Genomic DNA, 24,045 nt, shown 5'->3' with positions numbered 1-24,045 from the left:
TATCATCCTACATTTTTATAGCTTTCTAGTCGTTTGCTAATTTCTTTTTTAAGATTTATGTATTTATTTTATGTACATGAGTGCTCTGTCTGCATGTGTACCTGCATGCCAGAAGAGGGCATCGGATCACATTATAGATGGTTGTGAGCCACCACGTGGGCTGGGATTTGAACTCAGGACCTCTTGAAGAGCAACCGAGCCATTTGAACCACTGAGCCATCTCTCTAGCCTGCCTTTTACTAATTTCCCATACAAATCTTGACGTTCCAGGTCAAATACCAGAAACTATATGCTCCTGACTACTCTCTTATAAGGTGAGGGCATGTGGCCAGGTATATATTTCTTAAGTGGAGCTGCTGAGTCAGGAGACTATATAATCAGGAGTTTCTGATTATTTTAGGTTCTTACTTTCAGAGATGTGACATACTACTAGAAGTCTAATTTTCCTGGAAAAGTACATAGATATAATTTAGGTTACTTTGCGCTTTTTTAAAAAAATGTATGTCTCTGATCATATAAAGGGCTTCTGTAACTTTCCTACTAAACTTTAAGTTCCTTTTTGGTTTTAACTTTGACGTTCTGTTGTTAGCAGAGATGTTAAAAACCTAGCTGATAAGAGTGGTTAATGTTCCTAAAATATAATATATGTTACTTATTTTAAAATGCAGATGCCTTAGCTTTTCCTTAGTCATGCTTTCAGTTTGCTTCCATTGTAGCGTTTCCTTAATGGATAATCTTTAATAGAAGCTTCTGTGTTTTTACTGGATTGCAAACTTGAAAAGAGAGGTCTATATTTTTTCCTCTTTTATTTAAAATAAGCATTCATTAAAAGTTTGTAAGTTGGGGATTTAGCTCAGTGGTAGAGCGCTTGCCTAGGAAGCGCAAGGCCCTGGGTTCGGTCCCCAGCTCCGAAAAAAAAAGAACCAAAAAAAAAAAAAAAGTTTGTAAAACTAGTGATACTTTCAAATGTGTTTTTTTTTTTTTAGTAAAGCCATTTATCATTAGCAATGTTCTTTCTAAATTATGCATAGCTAAAATAACTACAGAATTTCTATTACTATTTCATACAGTTGCAGGTAAATGTAAGAAACAGGTCTGTAAGAAACAACATTTAAAAAATGGGAACTTATATGGGAAAAAAATAGGGTCAATTGTTTTGTTCATTTGGGTTTTTTTTAAATGAGTAATTATGTTCTTTATGATTCTTAGTCTTTTAATATTTCCCTAAACAGAAGGTGTAGAATTGTGAGGTAACATTCTACTACTTACTTTCTTTCTTTTTTTCTTTCTTTCTTTCTTTCATTCATTCATTCATTCATTCATTCATTCATTCATTCATTCATTTAATGTATGAGTGCTCTGTCTGTACGTATGCCTGCAAGCCAGAAGAGGGCATCAGATCCTATTTTAGATAGTTGTAAGCCACCATTTGGTTACTGAGAATTGAACTCAGGACTTCTTCAAGAGCAGTCAGTGTGCTGAACCCAGCTTTCTCTTATTTTACTAATGTGGCTGTCACTGAAGTTTTGGTGAGCTGGTTTTAAAATCTGTCTTATCAGGAAAATGTGGAAAGCTTCAGCCTACCTGCCTTTTTTTTTTTTTTTCTCCTTCAAGATATTGTCTCAGTATGTATGTATCTTTGACTAGTTAGTAACTTACTATGTAAACCGTGACTGCACTTGCTTCTGTTTCCCCATTGCTGGGATTAAAGGTGTGAGCTACATTGTCTCAAAAGGGCAGGAGTGGAGGTTGGGAAGTGGATGGTTCCAGTGTTTAAGAGCACTGGCAGCTCTTGTTTGTAGAAGACCCAGGTTCAATTCTCAGCACCCAAATGGAGAGGCCCACAACTCTCTGTAACTTTAGTTTCAGATAGCCAGTGCCTTCTTCACAGGCATTAGGCACATCTGAGGTTCACATACATACAGGCAAAACACTCATATACACAGGATAAATTAAAAAATGGTAGATTACATACATTATCTCTGGAGCTCTAGATACTAAGGCTCTCCCATTCCCTATTTACCACATTGTTGAGGATCAGTTGAAAGACTCCACAGTCCTGTTTTAAATCCCAGAATGTGGTGCTCACTGGGACACAAGCAGTAAGATTTCTGCTGGAGTGTATAGAGAGCTCCAGGCAACCTGGGCTGCATAAGTGAGACCCTATCTCAAACAAAACAAAGCAAACAAACAAGCACCCATAGCAACCATGTGTTTCCATACCCACACACACTCCTTCTCTACCCCTCCTTACTGAAGCCAAAGTCTTGGACTAGATTCTTGCATCCTCCCCTGAAAAAAGAGCTCTTGATAAGTAGTACTGTGAGCAGTATCCCCTAAGTAACTGCACAGTGCATATAGAATTGTCAGCATCGTAATTCAACTGCAGAGTGGCTCTTCTAGGGACCTGACCTAACAGAATTATATCATTGCTTAATTTCCTTCCAAGAGTAACCAATTGGTGCTAACTTTAGTCTGCCAAGTAAACTCTACACTTACACTCTCTTACCCTGACCTGCTGTGGAATTCTGAAGAAGTCATCTCATCATTCTATGTGTGTGTGTACTTTAGTGTCTCCATTAGGTGAATAGTTTCAGAAACTACCATGTTGCTAACCTAATAACCAAAGGCTCCTTAACACCGATTTAGGCAAAAACAGTCCATGTTTTTTCCCATCTGAAAATGTCCTTTTTCATTCTTCTCCTAAGCACTAGTTGCTTTTCTTTCCATCTCTTCAGAAACATGTAACTTTTCTTTATCAGTACAAAGAATAATTCATTGACATATTTGTATTGCCTCTAGAATACCATGATTCTCTTTTGTTTTCTTTCTCTACTTGGGGTTCATTAATGTTATTATCACTATTATTATTATTTTATTATCTATTTTAGTATTGGTGTTCCTTCATAGGAGTTGAACATCCTGTATTCAAATAAAAAGATTTAATACTCCCAAAGTCTGATAATTTGAAGGTCTGATGTAGCACCACAAATGGAAATTTTCACACCTGATGAAATGTACACTCAAAATTTAAAAAGTTTATATGGGTTGCATTCAGTACATGGGCTCATTAAAGTGGTACATATATGCATAAAAATACCTTCAGTCATATATGTGGAACATAAATTAATTTCATGTTTAAATTTGGATTCTATCTGCATGATACTTTAAGTATATGCAAACACTATGAAATCCCAAAATTTTTATCCCCAGCATTTTCAATAGAGATACTCAACCTGTGAATTCATTCTTTGGGCAAAAACAAGGTACTACACATTTTGTTTTTGCTTTTTTTGGAAGATAATTTTGTAATTATATTTATGTACAGAAAACTTAAGTGTGCATTTAACCCAGTTTAGTGGCGAGTTCTTTAGACTTTGCCCCTTCCAGCTTGGCAATGCGAGCCACAGACTTAGGACCCAGGACGTTGCCTCCCCAGTGGCGGCGGATCTCGTCACATCTGTCATTATAATTGGTCCTAATAGCTTCCACCAGCTTAGCCAGAGCACTCTTGTCTTCCGAGTTCACCTGTGTGAAGGCAACAGTGGTGCACGTCTTCCTGTGGACCAGGCGCCCCAGCCTGGCCTTTCCCTTGATGATGCAGTAGGGCACCCCCATCTTTCGACACAGGGCAGGCAGGGAAACCACCAGCTCAATGGGGTCAACATCAGGGGCAATCACCACCAGCTGAGCCTTCTTGTTCTCCACCAAGGTGGTGACTGTTTTGACCCCTGCTTGGAGGACAGGCACTCTCTTAGTTGGGACGTCCCCGTTGCCAGCAGCTTTCTTCTCAGCGCGGGCCAGCAGCCTCTGCTGCTTCTCCTGCTTTGTCTCTGGCCTGTACTTGTGGGCAAGCTTAAGCAGCTGAGTCGCTGTTTGCCTGCCCAGGGCCTGATTGAACTGGTTAATGGCAGGAGGTACTGTGAGCCGCTTATAGAGGATGGCTCTTTGCCACTGCAGCCTGATGTAGCCGGGCCATTTGACGAAGCCTGTGAGATCCCTTTGGGGCTGGATGTCCTGCCCAATGCCGAAGTTCTTAGGCCTTTTCTCAAAGGATTGACCACCTTTTGGGCCTCTTGTTTCTTGATCACGGCGGGGGCCGAGGCCACCTTCTTCCCCCTGGCCTTCTTTCCTTTGGGCATCTTGCTTGGCTGGAGGAGAGAGCCATTTTGGTTTTTTAATTATGTTTTTCATTTATTTTTGTGTATTTTTCATTTGCATATATGTATGTACAACATACATGTACATGTACTTGGTGCCCATGGAGGCCAGAAAAGGCTGTCAGATTCCTCGGAACTGAAGTTACAGACATTTGTGAGCTGCCATGTGGGTACTGGGAACTAAACCTGTGTTAAATCTACAAGATGAGCAACTACTCTTAATTGCTAAGTCATCTTGCCAGCCTTGAATTTCTTTTAAATGTGTGATGTGTGGGATGTGAGTGAGGGAGACAGACAGAGACAGAGATGGGGAGAGGGGTGTGCACTACATATAGTGTATATATATAAGACAGAGGACAACTTAATTACTAAGCCATGTCTCAAGTCCTTACATTTTGATTTTAAGATAGAAATTTGTCATAAATGCTGTTAAATTTGCTTGTGTGTACAGTTACATAGATTGATCTCTGGACTTAGGATTGAGAGGTTTTAATAGCCATTAATTGATTTTACAGTGAGTTCATAGTCAAAGGTTATACTGAAAAGTTGATCAAACATAGAGACAAGTAAACCACCCTTTTTACTTACCATAGTAAGTAAGCCACCTTTTTTAATGTTTGATATTCTAACAGATACAGGATCTTACAACGGCCTTTTAAGCTTAATTAAATTTTATGGGAAATGAAAATTCTATATACTTAACAGCAGAATTTTGAAGAGGAAATTCTGCTTGACCTAGTTTATAAGTCTAGAGAAACTTCATTTATTGGTAAACAAATAAAATCTATACTTAGATAAACAGGATCTTTGAATATAACCCAGCTCATCTTTAGGTTTTAAATTTTTGATTTAAGTTTTTTTTTTAAAGTTTGTAGATTATAAAGTCATATAGTACTGTTAAGGCATCTAGTAAAAGAAAATAGTCTCAGGCTGGAGAAGCAGCTCAGTGGTTAAGGATACTGGCTACTTATCTTCCAGAGTTCCTGAGTTCAGTTCCCAGCAACCACATGGTAACTCACAACCATCTGCAGTGTGATCTGATTGATGTCCTCTTCTGGCATACAGGTATACATGTAGGCAGAGCACACATATACATAAAATAATAAGTAAATAAATAACAAGACAATTTGAGAGGGAAGGAGGGAGAAGATTGAACAGTCTCGTTACAACTTATTTTTAAGTCCCAGATTCAGAATCATCTGTTTCCTGCCCTTCTTAGTAAGCAGTATACATTGACACCTGTACGGAAAAAAACAATTTAGTTCTATTGGAACTATTTCCACAGATATAAAAGTTGCATGTTCTACTTTTGTCTTGATTTTAACCTCTTCTACCTCATCTTTTTGTTTTATTTGTTTTAGTTATAGTTTGGGGGTTGTACATTTGTTTTTGTTTTTTGAGATAGGATCTCATTGAGTAACTCTGGCTGTCCTGGAACTCATTAGGTAGACCAGGCTGGCTTTGAACTTTCAGAGATCCACCTGCTTTTCCTTCTCATGCCCTGCCTATATCGTTTTGTATTAATAATTTATCCATTTTATTTTAACAACAAACTAGACATTGCTTTTTGATTAATATATTTACCCATATGATTAACAGTTTTATTTCTAATCATTCTTGTATAATTTCTTTCTATGATCATTTTTTCTTCATTAAATACTCCATTAAAGTATTTTCCTCTGTATTTGTTTCACATTTGCTGACCTTTCTTTCCTTGCTATCTCTAATTGCTGTTAATCCTGTTTAGTGGGCTTCTCTCTCTTTTTTTTAATCTCAAACATTTTAATTGTTATCAATAAAAGTTCGATTTGTTTTTGGCTTTTGGTTTTGGTTTTTGACCTTAGGGTTTTGTTTCCAAGAGAGGGTTTCTCTGTGTAGCCCTAACTGTCCTGGAACTCACTCTGTAGTCTAGGCTGGCTTAGAACTCAGAGATTTGCCTGACTCTGCCTCCCAAGTGCTGGGATTAAAGGTGTGGACCACCACCACCGACATTGTTTTGTTATTTGTTTAGATACTTTCCAAGTTAAGTGAGGTTTTGTTGTTACTGTTGTTTGGTTTTGTTTTCTGTGTTTGAGACCAGCTCTCACTAGATAGCCTTGGCTAACCTGGAACTCACTATCATAAACCAGAATAGATTTGAACTTGTAGCAATTCACCTGCCTCTGTCTTCAAGTGCTGGGATTACAGGTTTGTGCCACAGATACCTAGTTTAAGTGAACTACTTAGCCATGCCAAAATATAGCTTCAATAGCTGTCAGTGTCTGCTAATTCTAACATCAGTGTCATTTCTGGATCCATTTTGATTGATTTTTAAGATATATTTGTTAACTTTTTGAGAATTTCATGCTATGTAGTTTATTTAACCCAACTCCTCCCTTTAACTCCTCCCAAATTTACTTCTGTTAAGCTTTTTCCTCATTTTCATGTCTTCTCTCTTTTTTCAAAACAACCTAGTAAATCCAATCCGTGCTGCCCATGTGTATACTGCTGGTTATGTCCACAGCCAGTGCAGCATGGCCACCCTACCAGGGACACACTCTTAAGAAAACTTCCTCCCTATGGCACCATCACTGGTCTGTAGCTTATCAGTTATGGGTAGACCTTGTGAGTCCTTTCCTCTCCGTGCTAACATGGTGACTAGCGTGTCTTGTGCCAGCCACAGCTGCTATGAATTCATGAGTACAGCATTCCTGTCATCCTGTCCTGCCTTTCCCCTCACTCTTACTGTCACTCTTTCCATCCCCTCTTCTACAGTGGTCCGTGAGTGTTGGTGGGGTGTGATTTAGTGACCTAATTATGGTTGTGCAGTCCATTGACAACATATTCTCGGCATTTTGACTAGCTGTGAGTTTCTGTGTTTGCTATCATCCACTCACATCTCTGGTAAGGTCTGATAACAGTACTAATCTGTGGGCAGAGGGAGTGATGGATTTAGAAGGCAGTTTGACTGACTGGCCATTTAGCAGAATAAGTGTAGGTCCATTCCTGGGACCTGTGAATTCCCCGGCCATGAGTCCTTGGGCAAATTGGCGGTACCAGGCCTGCATTTTCTCCTTTGGAGCAGGCTTTAATAAACCCAACCAGAGTGGCTGTTTATCCCTATAACATTTGTATCACCATTGGACCCACGAGCATATCTAGCCATAGTGCTTATTGTTGTAGTTCACAGGTTCTCAGCTGGGGGAGACTGTAGACTTGTTTATCCAGCAGTCTACACAACACCCTCCAGTACTATGAAAGCCAGCAGGAAGGAAGCTCTGCTTGGTACCAAGTTGATTTCTCCATGTCCTATGACCTATGTGGTATCTTCAGCAATAGGGCCTAACCATTAAGTTCTAATGGGCAACAAAGAGCAATGTCAATAGTGTGTATTGTTCTGAGGATCTCTGGGATACTGTCCTCTGACCGACAACTCAAAGGGGAGTATCACATATATGCGCCTGACACTGGGCTGTTTATTTGGCAATATATTGCCTTTGCCAAGAGGCAAAATTCCCTGTGTGAGGAAACTAATTAACTGCTTATAAAGTGGGTTTCATGTGACTTTTTCAAATATCCTTGGAGTTGGGGATTTAGCTCAGTGGTAGAGCGCTTGCCCAAGGCCCTGGGTTCAGTCCCCAGCTCCAAAAAAAAGAAAAAAGAAAAAAAAAAAAAGATTACAGTTGCTGAAACCCAGAATTAATTCTTCCTGTGTTTTGGTATTTTCTGGCTGCTTTCTACAGTCCTTTTTGCTGGTCTCTCGTGATCATTGTTTCATTTGGTTTTTCCATTAGATTGACTTTTTAGTCTCTACAGATGAGTAAAAACTTGTAACCTTTGTCATCTGATTATGGTTTATTTCACTTACATAATTTTCAGTTCCATCCATATTGCTAATAACAGAAATTGATTTCTTTAATGGCTAAGTAATATGCCATGTATGTTACCACATTTTTCCTTATCTATTTATCTGTGATGGGCATCTTGGCTCATTTTATATATAGGCTAGTAATGTAATTTTTTGTGCGTTTATGGTGTGTATACCTGTGTCTGTATGTGTGTGTGTGTGTGTGTGTGTGTGTGTGTGTGTGTGTGTGTGTGTGTGTATTTGCAAGTGCATGTGTGTAAAGACCTGAATTCAGCATCAGATGCCTTTCTCTATCTCTGTCCCCTAATTTTTTTTCAGGCAGGCCTGTCATGTCATTTAACTCCTTGGATCCATCTGTCTATACTACTTTGTACCCTCATCCTCCACACAAAAGTACTGGACTCACAGTGCATACCACTGTTCCCAGCTTTTGCATGGGTGCTAGAATCTAAACTTAAATCTCATGCTTATGCAGCAGCCACTTTACTAATATCTCCTACAGCGTCTTTATAGTGTACTCTTTGCTCTTTGTTACATGTACTAAAGCTCCATGTAACAATAACAAGCATGTAACTTCTTGATTAAATTGTTTTTTTTCCTTTTTTTTTTTTTTTTTTTTTTGGAGCTGGGGACTGAACCCAGGGCCTTGCGCTTGCTAGGCAAACACTCTACCACTGAGCTAAATCCCCAACCCCGCTTAAATTGTTTTTTATTGTCGTTTTATTATTGTCATTGTTATTTACTATAAACTTTCTCTTTTTTTGAGGTAGTATTTCTCATATTTCAGGTTGGTTTCTTACCCATTATATGCCAAAAATGTCATCAGTTTATATGCAGTAATGGGGATCAAACTCAGGGCTTCTTACATACTAGACAAACACTCTATAAACTATCTATCTCACAGCCCCATTACTATAATTTTTAAAAATGGAGTAGTGTAGTCAAAAATATAAACTGTTTTTGCTTTTATATGAAATCATAGTATAGAAATAACTACACTCAAAATTCACTGTGTTTATTAGCTAAAGTAGGTATGCGTTGAAAGATGAAGTTTCACCCTGGAGGTGGTGATAGTGATAGTTCTCCTTTAGCAAAACTGAGGGTACAGGGTTACACATTTCTCCTTAGGGGAACTGAGCATACTTTAATGGAGCATGTTTTACTGATGTGGAAGTATAGAACAGATGTCTTAGTGACCGAAGGTAAATGTAACTTTAAATTTCAGTGTTTTGTGCTACTATCTTTAAGTAATAGTTGTATTCAATTTCTTTAGGCTTCGGGAGCAAGAAAGAAAAGAAGCAGAAGAAGCTTGCCAAAAGGAAGTAGAAGAGTGGGAAAGAAAGCTCCTTGCTCAGGCAGCTCCAGCCTGCATGGAGAACATGTGGGAGATCCCCGCCATTGGGCATTTCCTTTGTTTAGCCCAACAGATTCTAAACTTGCCAGAAATTGTCTTTTATGAACTGGAACGCTGTCTTCTGATGCCTCAGTGTAATGCCTTTCTATCTAAAATAATGACTTCTCTACTAAGCCCTCCCCATCGCAGGCCTACCTTACATCGAAGACCTACTCTGCCTTACAGAACTTGGGAAGCCGTGCTGAGACAGAAGGTGCGACAGTGGTACACCGCTGTGGGGCAGACTGAGAATCCCGGGAACTGTGCTGAAAAACTTGGCTTATGTCCTCAGTTTTTTAAGGTTCTTGGGGAAGTTAATCCATTGGAAGAAAGACCTTTTCACGAGCTACCTTTCTACCAGAAAGTATGGCTACTTAAAGGACTTTGTGACTTTGTGTATGAAACACAGAAAGAAGTTCAAGATGCTGTGCTCGGGCAGCCTATTCATGAGTGCAGGGAAGTTATCCTTGGTTATGATTATCTGGAGAATGCTTATGTACATTTTCCACAGTTTTGTGGTGCAGATGTGCGAATTTATAAACAGAGACCCTTTCAGGCCCCAGAATTTCCAGTTCCACCCATTAAAGTAAAAAGAGTACCGCGGATTAAACTGGAGAAATTCAAGTGTGACTATGTTAATACAAGTAATGGAGAACACAGATGTAATAGAGAAGGCCTGCCCTTGACTTTCAAGAAAGAACAGGAAATTGATTTTGACCCAGCCTATTGTCCTGCTAAAATGAACTTTGATAATCATGACATCACTGTTGAGGTGGAAGTAAAAGCCAACTGTGACATTAAAGTTCACAGGCCTTGTGAAATAGAAAAAACTGATTGTTGTAAAGAAAATTTGCAGAAACCCAGAAGTCCAGGAGAAGTTACTGGCTTCGGAGAGCCACTCAGTCCAGGTGAAATAAGGTTCATAGAAAATCAGGAAAAATATGGTGAAGCTTCCAAAATAAAGACAGAATCCAATCCATTGAAAGAAAATGCTCTGAAATCTTGCCAAATTCATATAAATGGAAGCCACATTGATCACCCGGACATTAACTGCCGCAAAGCTGTAAGGGATATATTGTTAGAGCACTCACTGCAGAGCCACAAGAAACTCAAGCTAACTAAAATGAGGGCTAAGAAGAAGAAAAAGAAAAAAAAGAAATTGAAAGATGTTTTGAGTGAAAATTTACAAAGAAAGCGTGAAGGTCTTCATTCTCTTCCCTTCAAGTCTTACAAACCTGAGATCCAGAGTAAATTATTGATCATCAAAAAGAAAGGAAAACACAAGAAGCACAAATCTGGTAAGCTGACTTAATGGGCAAGACTTGTATTTAAGTGCAATTCAAATTTTCTTTCAATTCTGCATCATGGGGGCTCTGATTGATAGCATGAACTGAATATGTGTACTTATGTGTGTGAGGGTCAGGCTTTATTTCACGTGATTAAAGACCCAGGACAGGGGTTGGGAATTTAGCTCAGTGGTAGAGCGCTTGCCTAGCAAGCGCAAGGCCCTGGGTTCGGTCCTCAGCTCTGAAAAAAAGAAAAAAAAAAAAAGACCCAGGACAGATGAGATTTTTATATACTAACAAAAATAACTAGTAATACATTTGAATAACTCTCAATTTGACATATATGAATATTACATATTTTTTTCTGTAAATGAGGTCTTATCACTTACATTAAGTGATTTTTTTTTCTTCCAAGCTAAGGACAACACTGGCATAGATGCTCATTTCTTTATCTATGCTAAAGAACATTTAACATATGATTTACTTGAGTCTGAACTTATTCCCCATATCACATATTTGTTTACCACTTTGTTTTCAGTATATATGTTCACATCTAGAAAAAAATGAGCCTGAGAATTATGTCAATGAATAAAATACTAAGTATAAAGCATATACTTATAGAAGGATTTAAATACCACCCTATATATTTGCCAGCAGCCTATTTTAACAACAGAAGTTCTATGCTGGTTGATTGCTTTTTTTTTTTTTTTTTTTTAGGGATTCTGTTGCTTTTGCTTTTTTCTATTATCTGTCAGAAGTTTATGTCTCATTTGCCACAGGATAGACATATGATCAATGTTAGCATTCTGAGCTCTGCCCCAGTTACCTGGCAACAGCCAGGTATGCCTGACACTATAAAAGGGGCTGCTTGCCCCCATCTCTCTCTTGCTCTCTTGCTTTTGCTCTTACCTTACCTTCCCCCCTCTGTCCCATTCCCTTCCATCCCCCCTTCTCTCCATGCTGGCCTCTATTCCCCTCCCCTCCCCTCCCCTCCCCTCCCCTCCTCTTCTCTTTTCTTCTCTTCTCTTCTCTCTCTCTCTCTCTCTCTCTCTCTCTCTCTCTGTCCATATCTCTCTCCCTCCCTTCTTCCCTCCTTCCTTCCCTCCTGCCTTCCCTTTTTCTGCCTCTACTACCCTCTTGACTCCCCTCTCCATGCCCTGAATAAACTCTGTTCCATACTGTCCTGTCCTGTAGCTGGTTCCTCAGGGGGAAGGGATGCCTTAGTATGGGCCTGCGGAGGCATCTCCTTCCCCCACACCTCACCACACCTCCATAGAACATATCCCCCCTCTCTTTATCTTTTTATAAACACATCAGTCAGTTTTATTACACTTTATTTAAAAAATTGCTTGATGGAGAAAAAAGTAAGAATTGTGTTCCAAAATGATTTGTGGTTCCAGCCATTGTGTAGGTCTCATTTTCATTCTTTCTCATAGCTGCATAGTTAACTAAATTAGCAGAAATTTGCTATGGAATTGCCAAACGAAGGAGTGGCCTTTTAGTTATTTAAATAATTAAATAGAATGCAATATGTTCTATAAACATGTATGTAATATACCATTAAGAACAAGGCAGAGAGATGGTGGCAAGCAAAAGCTCTTGCCTCCAAGCACAAGCTCTTATAAACACATACATGCACAACCACGAAGGGGGTTGGGGGTACACCCAGTAAATAAATAAGTTTTTAAAGAAATAATATATAATATTTACTACCAAAACCAGGCCCAGCTTCTTGTACTAAAACTTCAAAAGTGGTCCATATGACCTATTTTTTTTTTAAAGTAACTCAGAAATAAACCTTTGGGATGAAAATTTACAAAGAATGTGTGAACGTCTTTATTCTCTTACTTTCAAGTCTTTTTTTTTTTTTTTTTAATGCTAGGAGTGTTTTATTCTGCTGAAGTCCACCATGCTGGGGTCTCCCATTACCAAGATAGAGAGACCCCTTCAAGTCTTACAAAACTAGGATGTAATGGTATTACATCAGATGCTATAAGAATAAAACATTTGTTTTACATCATTTCACGCCACTAATTTTGTGCATTTTTATTAGATGTTGAGGCAGCATGGCCTTTTATAGTTGAGTTTCGGTCATACTTGAGTCCAGCACTTCCTTTGTCATACTTTTTAAAAGTGAGTTTCATGTTCATAGCTTTGACAAGGTTTCCTCTTACTGTGCTTTACTATAGATTCATAATGCTTTCTGGGTAACTCCTATCATATTTATTTATTTTGAAATTTAAAAAACTTTTAGATTTTAAAGGGATATCATCGTGTATCTAGTATTAAATAACATCCCTAATAGGGCTTGTGGGTGGTTAGATCAGATGAAATGAAAATTGTTTTTAAATACTTATAATAGTTCAGGGAAGAATTTGTCAAGCATATAAATTATATCATTATTATATTTTCAGACCCTTTTTTAAACTTAAAATTTTAGACAAATGATTTGGGGGCCTGTATATTAGCAATTATGGAAAACTTCAAAGGAAAGAAAATAATTTTGGTTAATATAGTATTCTCTTCAAATTTGTCCGGACACATAACTTTTTCAAATAATGGATAGCTTATGTGCTTTATAGAGCATTCTTTGGGATAAGCTATGTCATCCATGACTGATTTATGAATGTGCACTTACAGTGGACCAAACTCTACATGTGGTTATCTAGTCCACAGCATGATGATTACTCTAGGCTTTAAATTCTAGATAGGTCTAAATTTTAATTAAACTTATTGTTGTGACAGGAGATGATTTTTTTAATAGAAGGTACAAAGTCAACTCCATTTGAATGATTTGATAATTTTAGTGCACTGTGATCCAGTTTTGTAATTTTTAAAACATTTTATCTGCTTTTCAGAGTTGGGTGGTTATTTCTGTTTTCTAAATTGTGCCTTTTATCTCTTTCATTTAAGCCTAGCAACTAGGACTGACTGAGAATAGAGATTTTTTTATATTGATTTTATTACCTTTTTGAAAATGTTATACATGATTATGTAGAAAATACTTACACATCATTTCCATTCTACACATTTCCCATGTCCCCTCCAATCCCTTTGAACTTCCTGACCTTTTCTTTAATTATTGTTACACTCATACACACACACACACACACACACACACACCCTCACTTGCTCAGTCCATTAAGTATCTCTGAAGGCCCTGTCACTAGATGAAAAGAGTTACAGGCAATTAACTGGTGCTAAAGTGAATCGGCCTTTTCTGGAGATGAGCCTCATGCCCACCTCCACTGATAGATTATCCAGTCATAAATGACCAACTGTACACACACATGTAGCACTAAATAGAAATAATTTTTTTAGAGGAAAAAATACTAAAGTTTAAAAAAAAGACAGATTCTTCTTTTTTTTTTTTTAAATGTGCATTGATGTTTTGCCTATATGTATGTCTGTCTGAGGTATCAAATCCCCAGGAACTGTAGTGACACAGTTGTGAGCTGCCATGTGTGTGCTGAGAATTGAATGGGGATCCTCTGGAAGAATAGCTAATGCTCTTAACGACTGAGCCATCTCTCCAGCCATGGCAAATTCTTTTTAAAGTTATTATTGTTATTAGTAGAAATGCAAAAGCAGTGCATTTTCTATCTACTATTAAGTAAAAATTAATTTTTTGAAAAAGATTCCTTATTACCTCATTCTTTTATCATTTCCTTAAGGAAACTTTCCATTATTTTCTAAGTTCTCTTTTGTATATAATTCGAACACTAGGCATTTTTTTTTAACAATAATTAATAGTGACAGTTGTTTCTGGAATATTTTGATGAGTATCCTCCTTTCCTGAGGACTGAAAGATTACTTCTGGTTTTGCATCCCTAGCACTTAGCTCCATATTTAAGAGCCTGTTAAATAAGCCAAATGGTGGCAGAGCTCTATTCCCAACACTCAGGAGGCAGAGGCAGGCGAATCTGTAGATAGCCTGGTCTACAGAGCGGGCTGCAGGGCCGTCAGGGCAACATAGAGGCCTGTCTTGTAAAATCAAAAGAAAGAAAAGAAGAAAGAATAAATAAATGTTTAACAAATGAACATATATGACTTCCCCAGATAGTGATATTAGCCTCTTACTATGTATCTTTTCAAACATTTATTTATTATTTATACAGTGTAGTGTCCGCATATATGTCTGCACACCAGAAGAGGGCATCAGAACTCTTTATAGATAGTTATGAGTCACCATGTGGTTGCTGGGAATTGAACTCGAGCCCTCTGGAAAAGCAGCTAATGCTCTTAACCTCTGAGCCATCTCCCATCTCCCCATTTGTATCTTTTATATTGTTTTAACTCATATTTTAATAGGATCAAAGTAAACATACTTTTTTATGCTTTACATTATTCTCACCTTACAGAATATATGAACACTGGTGTGCAATAGACAAATCTTTGCTCATCATGTGTTTTGTAGGTAATGATCTACCCTCCTTGCTAAACGTTTTGGTTGTTTTAGTACTGTTACAGATTGTGAGAAACAAATAGCTCAACCTAATTTAAAATATAAAGATGCATTCACAGTAATAAAAGACACATCTTAAGTTATCCAGTTAAGTCAGTTAGTTTAAAGGAGCTTTCCGCCTCAGTAGTCATTCTTTTCAAGCAGATCATGTTGTGATACCTCTGAACTGATCTTAACTAGGTAAGGCCAAGCGGTCTTACTTTCCTATAGGTTAAGAAACTATGGTCAGCTAGATGTCTGAGTTGAGTGAAGGCTGACCTGAGTTCATTCCTGAGATCCAAAATGTGTGTGTGTGTGTGTGTGTGTGTGTGTTCTTTGACACATGGTCTCACTATAGCTTTATAGCTCTAGAGTGTCAGAGTGTCTGTGTAGATCAGGCAAGTCTTGAACTCTAAGAGATCCACCTACCTTTGTATACCAAGTACTGGGATTAAAGGCATGTGCTACCACACCTCTCTAACTTAAAAAAAATTTTAAGAAACTTAAGTTCAAAGTTGGTAAATATAGGTCTGTGGAGATTACTCAGCTATTAAGAGTACTTGCTATTCTTGCAAAGACCTGAATTCAGTTCCTAGTACCCACAAGGAGTTCACATCCATCTGCAACTTCACTTCCAGGGGATTTGAGACTCTTCTGACCTCTGCTGGCACCAGGCACACTATAGTATACATAGTATACATGCAGACAAAACCTTATGAGAATAAATCAATCTGAAATAAAAACTGACAGCCGCCTTTTCAATTTAATACGACTATACAGTAAAATTAGGAAACCTAAGTGTTTACCAGTGGGAAGATTTCACAAAGAATGAAGGACTTTGAAGAATAAGTAGGCTTAAATAGTTAAAAACTGATTCATCTCATGAGCAAAAGGATAGTTACAATTAATGAAGTTGTAAAAAATAGCACAATAAAAAGTAAAAGTTGAAGTGTTAGAAGCTATTTGAGAGTATGCCTTTTGTAAGAGAGCTCTTCTGAATCTGTGATAGTAGTTTAAAAATTTGAATCCCAAGAGCAAATGAATGAGCTTGATTTAAGATGTATCAGATATATAAAAAGCAGTTTATAGAAAATACCTGATAATAATATAATTAATAATATTTGGTTACTTCCAAGGCCATTTTTGTGAGAAGTTTGTAGAATTCTATATTGATAGTACCTAGAACCTAACTATGTGTCTTCATGGAACATATTTTTAGAATACCAACTAGAGACTGAGTTAAGGAACTCAGTGTCTGATTATTTTTATAATCTTGCAGTGCTAGGAATGAAATCCAAGTCTTTATGCATATACCAGGATGTGTTCAACCACAAAGTTACTACATCCTCAAACCTTTGCCATTTTTTTCAGCCCCTTCTATTTTTTCCTCAGCATTGTGTTTATTATTTCACTTACTCATAAGCATTCGAAAAGTGAATGACTACTGTTATTTTTATTTTATGTATGTAAGTGTCCTGCCTGCTTTTATAAATGTACATCACATCAGTACCTGTGCTGGAGGAAGGCAAAAGAGGTGTTAGGTCCACTGGAACTGGAGGTAGAGGTGACTGGGAGCTGATATGTGAGTGCTGAGGACTCAACCCTGCTCCTCCAGGAGAGTAGCAAGGGGTCTTAGCTGCCGAGTCATCTCTGCAGCCCCAAGATTTTATAGACAGTCTTTAAAATGAGAGACAGGAGGTCTATTTACCTGCCTGGTGTTATATAGCTAATAAGTGGTAAGATTCAGAGAAAAAAATCTGAAAAGATAGTTAGGGTACCATTAAATAGGCATGAGAAGAAGCTGGTAGAGTTTAAATGAAGAGCTGGAAGATGACTGTGAAGAGAAACTTAAATACCAATAATGCCATGTACCTTTTCTATTACACTGACGGAAAAAAAAATACCCTCTTACAAGAGGAGGGTGTACATGGGCTGGAGAGAAGGCTCAGCAGTTAAGAGCACTGACTGCTCTTCCAGAGGTCCTGAGTTCAATTCCCAGCAACCACATGGTGGCTCACAACCATCTGTAATGGGATCTGACTGCAACAGTGTACTCAGACATATAAAATAAATCTTTGGGGAGGTGGGGAGGTGCAGAAAGTAGCAGAACTTGGCATCTATTTTTATTTTTCAGTTCCTTCTATTTTTCCTCAGAACTAACATGTAACTTAAAGAGAAAAATAATTGGATATTTAAATCATATTGTATGATTATGTAAAAGAGTTGCCATTATGACAAGATTATTTTTAATAAGCAAGGAGAATGATATGAAAATCAATTGCTTAGATTAAATTGTTACTTACAGCAGTCCAGGAACTTCTACAGATTAAATAATCTTAGCTTAAGATATTAAACTCCATTTCTGTGGCTTGATATGCCAAGCACCACCCATGTACAGTGTCCTTGTGTATCTTTTTTTACTTTAACAGTAACTTAAGCCTTTTACCCACTTACTTAATAATATTCGTTAACTGAAAAATAAGAACAGGAGTACTTTAAACCACAGAAAGGTAAGATCCAGAAAAGAATTGTTAAAAGTCTTTGACTAGCCCTGGGGGCTTAAGGATGAAAACATGGAAAAGTAGGTGAAGGATGAGAAGAAAGATTAAGGGATAGAATGAAAGAAAGGAGAATGAATTTCTGGTTCCAGATCATAAAGGACAAATCATTTGTGCTTCAGTTAGAGGATAATATATTTTTTAGTTACAGATTTCTTTTAGGTAGAGCATTAGTTTCTTAAGTTGTTCTGTTTTAGGAAGCCTCATTAGGAACACTCTAGTACGGCCATTCAGAGCCTGCCCCACCTGGGGATCCAGCCCACATACACACAGCCACCAAACCCAGTCACTATTGGGGATGCCAAGAAGTGCATGCTGACAGGAGCCTGATACAGCTGTCTCCTGAGAGGCTCTGCCAGAGCATGACAAATATAGACGAAAATGTTCCTAGCCAACCGTTGAACTGAGAACAGGATCCCCATTGGAGGACTTAGAGAAAGGACTGAAGGAGCTGAAGGGATCTGCAACCCCATAAGAACAGTGATACCAACCAGAGCTCCCGGGCACTAAACCACCATCCAAAGAGCACCCACGGCTCCAGCTGCATATGTAGCAAAGGATGGCCTTGTTGGGCACCAACAGGAGTAGAAGTCCATGGTCCTGCCAAGGCTGGACCCTCCAGTGCAGGGGAATGTCAGGGCAGGGAGGTCGGAAAAGTTGGGTGGTTGGGTCTCGGAAAGGGAATAACATTTGAAATATAAATAAAAAAAAAAAATTCAGAAATAAAAAAGAAATACTCAGGTTGGGGATTTAGCTCAGTGGTAGAGCGCTTGCCTAGCAAGCGCAAGGCCCTGGATTCGGTCCCCAGCTCCAAAAAAAAGAAAAAAGAAAAAAAAAAAAAAAAGAAAGAAGGAAATACTCTCGTAACATTAGTTACAAAGTTTTTTGTTAGGATTACTAAGATATTCTTATATGTTTTCCATTCACAAATTAACTTTACACATCCAAGCATCATTTTTTTTTAAAGTTCTGCTTATATTTTAAACTGATTTCTGATTCACACACAATCTTAGGTGTAGATTATATTTAGTTTTATGGGACTGGTGGTTTGGGGCTTTGAGAGTAAAAACATTGCGTATGTTTAAGCAATGAGAATGACTCACTGGTGGTAGTTAGTTATATCCTCGTTCAGAAACAGAAACAAATTACCAAAGAACTGGGATAGGGAGGTGACCTGGCATCTTTCACCCCATTAATCAAACAGAGTTGATTCTGTTTACCTCTCAAGCCAGTTAGGTGGCCCTTTCTCCCTCACAGTTGTTTATGTGTTCCTCGTAAAGTTGTGCCCAGTGAATGAGGACACCATTTGCCTGATAGAAAGGGACCGTTTTTCAGGTGTAGATCTACTGGTATTTGTATTTCACTGCCAGTCTCTCCCAAGTAAACCCAAATAATGGCTGTGTGTTTTTTTTTTACTAACCTATACTTCATATAAAAAGTAACGTTTAATTTTATGCCTGAATTTTAGCAAACATGGGAAACAAATATCTAGGCTATCTTCTGAGGTTGCACAAGGTATTGAGCAATGGTGAATGTCCACATCTTTTAATCCTGATTTTTTTTTTAAAAAAAGATTACTCTGATGTCAATCAGAAGCACATTTCATCCCTACATAAGTCTGAAAGAAAGCAGTTTAGTTTTGAACTAAGGAAAGAATAGTTAATATCTGTTCTAGAACATAGTGGCTTGATTTCTGTTCGTTGTCTGCTCATTAGTAAAATGAGCAAATAGAGTATCTAGCTTGCTGTTTGACTAGCAAGATAAATTAGAATAGCAAATTCAAAAAATATATCATGCCTATCACTTGGCTCACCGTGGGAATCAACACTGGTAGCTGTGATGTTTGTGAAATAGAATAACATGGTGGAAGGAGCTCGGATTTGGATTTCCCTGGGTGGTGCTTACTTACTGGCACATGAGTAAGTTAACTAGTCCTTTTGATCTTTAATTATCTCTTGTAACGTATTGTGTATTACCTACTTTCAACAGTTTTGAGAAATAATTTAGATTAAATCATTTTTAGTACATCTGTCATATAATAGGTTCCAAATAAATATTAGCCCTCTTACAATCACTATGTTAGTCCTCTGTTAAATAATTTTTAAACTTTGGTAAATAGTGTAAATTAAAATTAAACCAGAAATGATCATGACCACCTATAATTCCAGGTGCTACAGAGGCTGGGGCCATAGGATCTCATGTTCAAGAACAGCCTGTGCAATTTACCAAAACCCTAGACTAGCTCCAATAAAGAAGGACTGGGCATGGAACTCAGTGGCAGAGTGCTCAAAGAAAGCATTGTGTCCTTGGGTTCAATTTCCTAGTGCTGAAAAGTATTAATTACTCATAGTAATTTCAGGGTAGTCATTAATACAAAATGGACACAAGTGGATGAACAGGATTGCTAAGAAATAACTTGCCTCCTTTTTTCTCTACAACTATACTGTTAAAAGTTCAGATGAAAAACTGAAATTCTAGTATTTAAGGATTACTTGTTGGAAGCTATGCATTGTATTATTGAGAGTATATAATTTCTATCATCAGAAATTTAGTTCTGATACCGATAGGTGTTATATTAGTGGAATTAATGTAAAAAAATGATAATATTAGGGAACATAGGAAATAACAAAAGCTATGAAGAAGAACCAAGGAAGTAAGATTTAAAAATAAGATTTTCAGGGCCTGGTGAGATGGATCGTCAGTCACATCAGTTAAAGATGCTTGTTACCAAGTCTGATCATTGAGTTCAGGATCCAGAATCCACATTATGGAAGGAAAGAATCCGTTTCCACAAGCTGTTTGCTGACGTACTCAGAGTCATGTTGCTAGCTAGTAGGTAGCTGTAGTAGATAACCAAGTCCATATAACTTCATTCCAGAATTAAAAAATAAATAAATAAATAAAGCCACCACATGATTACTGATGTTGCAGTATGTCCAGGAACTTAATAACAAGTAATCAGCCTAATGACCGAAGGAAGTAGCCACATAATTTCCTAAGTTCACTCACAGAAAATGGCTGCTAGAATTATTAAGAATTTACTACGAGTTGAAGTCTATGAAACAATATGAAATGTGTTTGACTGTTAACGGTGTCTGTACTTACAGAGTCAAGTGAGTAATTTGAAGTTAGAGGGACTGAGGATGTAGCTCAGTTGGTAAAATGCGTGTGTAGCGTTCATGTAGCCTGTGCATGATGCCCAGCATGGTACAAATGGTGTACGTATGTCATCCCAACACTAAGGAAATTGTGGTAGCAGAATTGCCATGCATTTGAGAACAGTTAGGACTACATGGCAAGAAACTCAAACCAAAAAAAAAGTGCTAGAACCTACACACTCCCACTAGTTGTCCTCTGACCCCCACAGGGGTCTATGGCACATGACTACCACATAGATGAACACATATCACACTAAATAAATAACTTTTTAAAATAATGGTATATGCTTATAATTCAGTAGTTGGAGGCAGGAGGACGAGAAATGCAGGGTCATCTTGGACTCAGATCTAAGCTACCCTGGGATACAAGAGACATTATCTAAACAAATAATCTGAACTGCAAGCCTGATAGAGCAGTAAAAGAAAGGACCGAGGGAGAGTTTCCTTTTGTTCAAATTGTGTTTTAAAAGTCTTTCCACAAAATGCAAGGCAAATTTACTTTTACTTAGCAGATCTTGTCCTATGAACCTTATAAGTGAGTTAGATGACTCAGTAGTTAAGAACACTTACTTTAAAGAATGTGCTCTCTAGGGGAAGCGGGGCTCTCAGAATGAACCAACAACCAAAGAGCCTATGGATCCTGGTCCCCCTTGTCTGGCCTCAGTGGGAAAGAGTGCACCTAACCCCGCAGAGACTTGATGTGCCTGGGTTGGAGGATACTCCAAAGGGGGGGCTCTACTCTCTGAGAGGAGAAGGGGAAGAGGAGTGGAAGGAGGGGCTTTGTGAGGGGGCATAGGAGGGGCAGCGACTGGATATAAAGTGAATGAATAAATAAAATAGATTAATGGATGAGGGAACAACTAAAAGGAACTTCGATCCATATTGTGAGTCAGTGTTCTGGTTCTCCAGTTCCAAGGGGATTCAGCCACATCTTCTGACACCCTTGGGTATCAAGCACAAATGAAGTACACAGGTACATACATGCAGCAAATCATTCATATGCATAAAATATAAAATCTGAAAACTTTAAAATGGTAAATAGAAAAGGCATCTTGGCATTCATATTTTGAAAACTCCTTAAGTTAGCTGTTTACACTAAGAATTTAGTCATTTCTCCCCGAGCTGTCCTCATTTTACTAGCACACTAGTCTAGTTTCCGAGACTTGGTGCTGTCATAAGGTAGCAGTGTAACACAGAAGCAGCTAGTGGTGGTGAGCAAGCCAGTGTGTATTGTGTAGTCATACAGTCATTTAATTAAAACCAAACTGAAATTTGTATGAACGTAAGCTCCTCAAAATTCACATAGTTCAGTTATACATAGTATATAAGCATTTTGAGTCAAATTTAGGGAATATCCAAGTTATAATTTTGTGATTTCATTGAAAGGGAATACAGAAAACAACATTTATATTATATTAACAAAGAAGGAATGCAAATGTTACTCTGAGGTAAAACAGTTGCCCAACACGTACAAGACTTTGGATTTAAAACCAGCTGACACCAAAAAAAAAAAAAAATGGACAGAAACATTTTCATGCTCCTAAAGATCATAAACTCCTAGAAGACAAGATCTCCACTTGATAAGTCTTTATTGTTGCCCTGGGTTCGGTCCCCAGCTCCGGAAAAAAAAAAAAGTCTTTATTGCCCTCAGCTAGTGTCTTGTATATAGCATTTGTTGTACATTTAATAAGTATTATTTCATTTTTTATTACATGTATGCATGTTTTGCTCCATGTATATCTCTACACCATGTGTATGCAGTGCCTGGGAAGGCCAGAAGACAATGATCTCATGGAAATAGAGTTATAAGCCACCATACAGGATTGTTGGGAATGGAACCCAGATCCTCTGTAGCCAGTGCTTTTAAAACCCCTGAGCCATTTCTCCAGCCCACAATTAAATTTGTTATTTGATAATTACATACAAGGAGATATGATAGCTTGTATGTATGAGGCCATCCTCGGTTACAATGCGAGATTGAGATCCTCAATATTAAAGTAAGGAAAAATGCATTTTAGCATGTTCCTTACCAAAACTGTGTGTTTTATTTTGTGAAGTTAAATGCAAAGAAGTAGAGAAGTACTTGAGATGTATTCTAGAAATTGGGTTCTTCAGGGATGAGGTATATTTTTTCCTCAAGATTTCTGAGTGCACAAAGTACAAGTTGCACATTACAGGGGTGTATGCTAATTATACTTTTTAAAGTTTGGATATTAAATACATTAGACAAATGCAGAGCTAAAAAGGTGGCATCCTAATGTCACTAAGGGGTTTTCCCTTTTGGTCGAGCAGTCCATAATCTTTAGATAAAATGGTTCCTAACTGAAGAGGTCCCTGTTCAGGTAAGGCTCTTTTCTGTGCAGTCTTAGTGAGCTGTGAGTGTAGATTTTTAACTAAGTCGTTTTGTGGCTTTTGTACCTACTCCTTTTAATAAACTCAAATGTTTATGCATTATCTTGAAAAGTGTAATCGCTTTGGTTCTTATATAAATGGGCAGCATTGTTAATGTGTCTGTTACGGGTAGTTACAGTTTAATATTTGCTTTCTCTGAGGCTTGTTTGATTCATCATTTTCACTTCTAGCAACCATCTGTTAGTTACAGTTTAACTTTCAAGGCTCTATGTAATTTGGTTTCTGTTAATAAGGTGCTGTAAACAGCATTATGAAGTTTTTCTCTTTTAATCTTGAAAGGAAAAAAATCCATATCTAAAAAAGCAATCACAAAGAAGAGGAAAACTGTCACAAAGTCACCTGCTGTGCCGGAGTTTCAGGTAAATGTTTCAAAATTGTTAACAAGTTTTTCCGATTAATTTTTTTGTTTTGGCTCCATTCCTTGTGAAAATGGCTGATTTTCAAGAAACTACAAAAGTGTAATGACTGTTTCTAGCAATGTGTTTTTCTTTAAAGTACAGATTGATGTAGGCAAAATGTTATCTTTTAAACCTCTTTATGTCTATAAACTTTGGTATTTTTAGTTTCGAAACTATACTGACTTTTGTAGATGAAGTTTAACCAAGTGTATATACAAATATCTTCTTTATGTCCATTTGCATGGATTCCTGAGTACATACAAACACATATGTAAATGAGTCTCCTAAGGAAAATATCTTGTTTTGTATATAGTGATACTACTCTGATAATCTATTCTTATGTAGTTTAACTAGTATAGAAATGGTACACTGACTAACTTGAAAATAGT

General features: G+C 37.6%; 1 protein-coding gene and 1 pseudogene across 10 annotated transcripts in view; one reads left to right on the top strand and one right to left on the bottom strand.

Annotated features, from left to right (window-relative positions):
- The window catches only part of Brd10 (bromodomain containing 10), a 79,895-nt gene that overhangs the window by 24,512 nt on the left and 31,338 nt on the right, over window positions 1-24,045 (top strand). For 9 of the 10 annotated variants that reach the window (XR_010053666.1, XR_010053671.1, XR_005499640.2 and 6 more), the window contains 2 exons: window positions 9,281-10,698; window positions 23,538-23,617. Coding sequence is in view for 4 of the 10 variants with exons in the window: in NM_001419462.1 (NP_001406391.1) it covers window positions 9,281-10,698; window positions 23,538-23,617 (1,498 nt within the window). In the remaining 6 variants the exon portion in view is untranslated. Of the gene's footprint in view, window positions 1-9,280; window positions 10,699-23,531; window positions 23,618-24,045 lie in introns of those variants that run through there. The other variant, XM_063264590.1, reaches the window with a different exon arrangement.
- LOC108349433 (60S ribosomal protein L7a pseudogene) lies at window positions 3,277-4,731 on the bottom strand (annotated as a pseudogene).

Source organism: Rattus norvegicus, chromosome 1 (genome assembly GCF_036323735.1).
Source record: "Rattus norvegicus strain BN/NHsdMcwi chromosome 1, GRCr8, whole genome shotgun sequence".
Lineage (NCBI taxonomy): Eukaryota > Metazoa > Chordata > Mammalia > Rodentia > Muridae > Rattus > Rattus norvegicus.
Note: the sequence above shows the minus strand (reverse complement) of the source record. Positions and strands in the feature narration are given on the sequence as shown.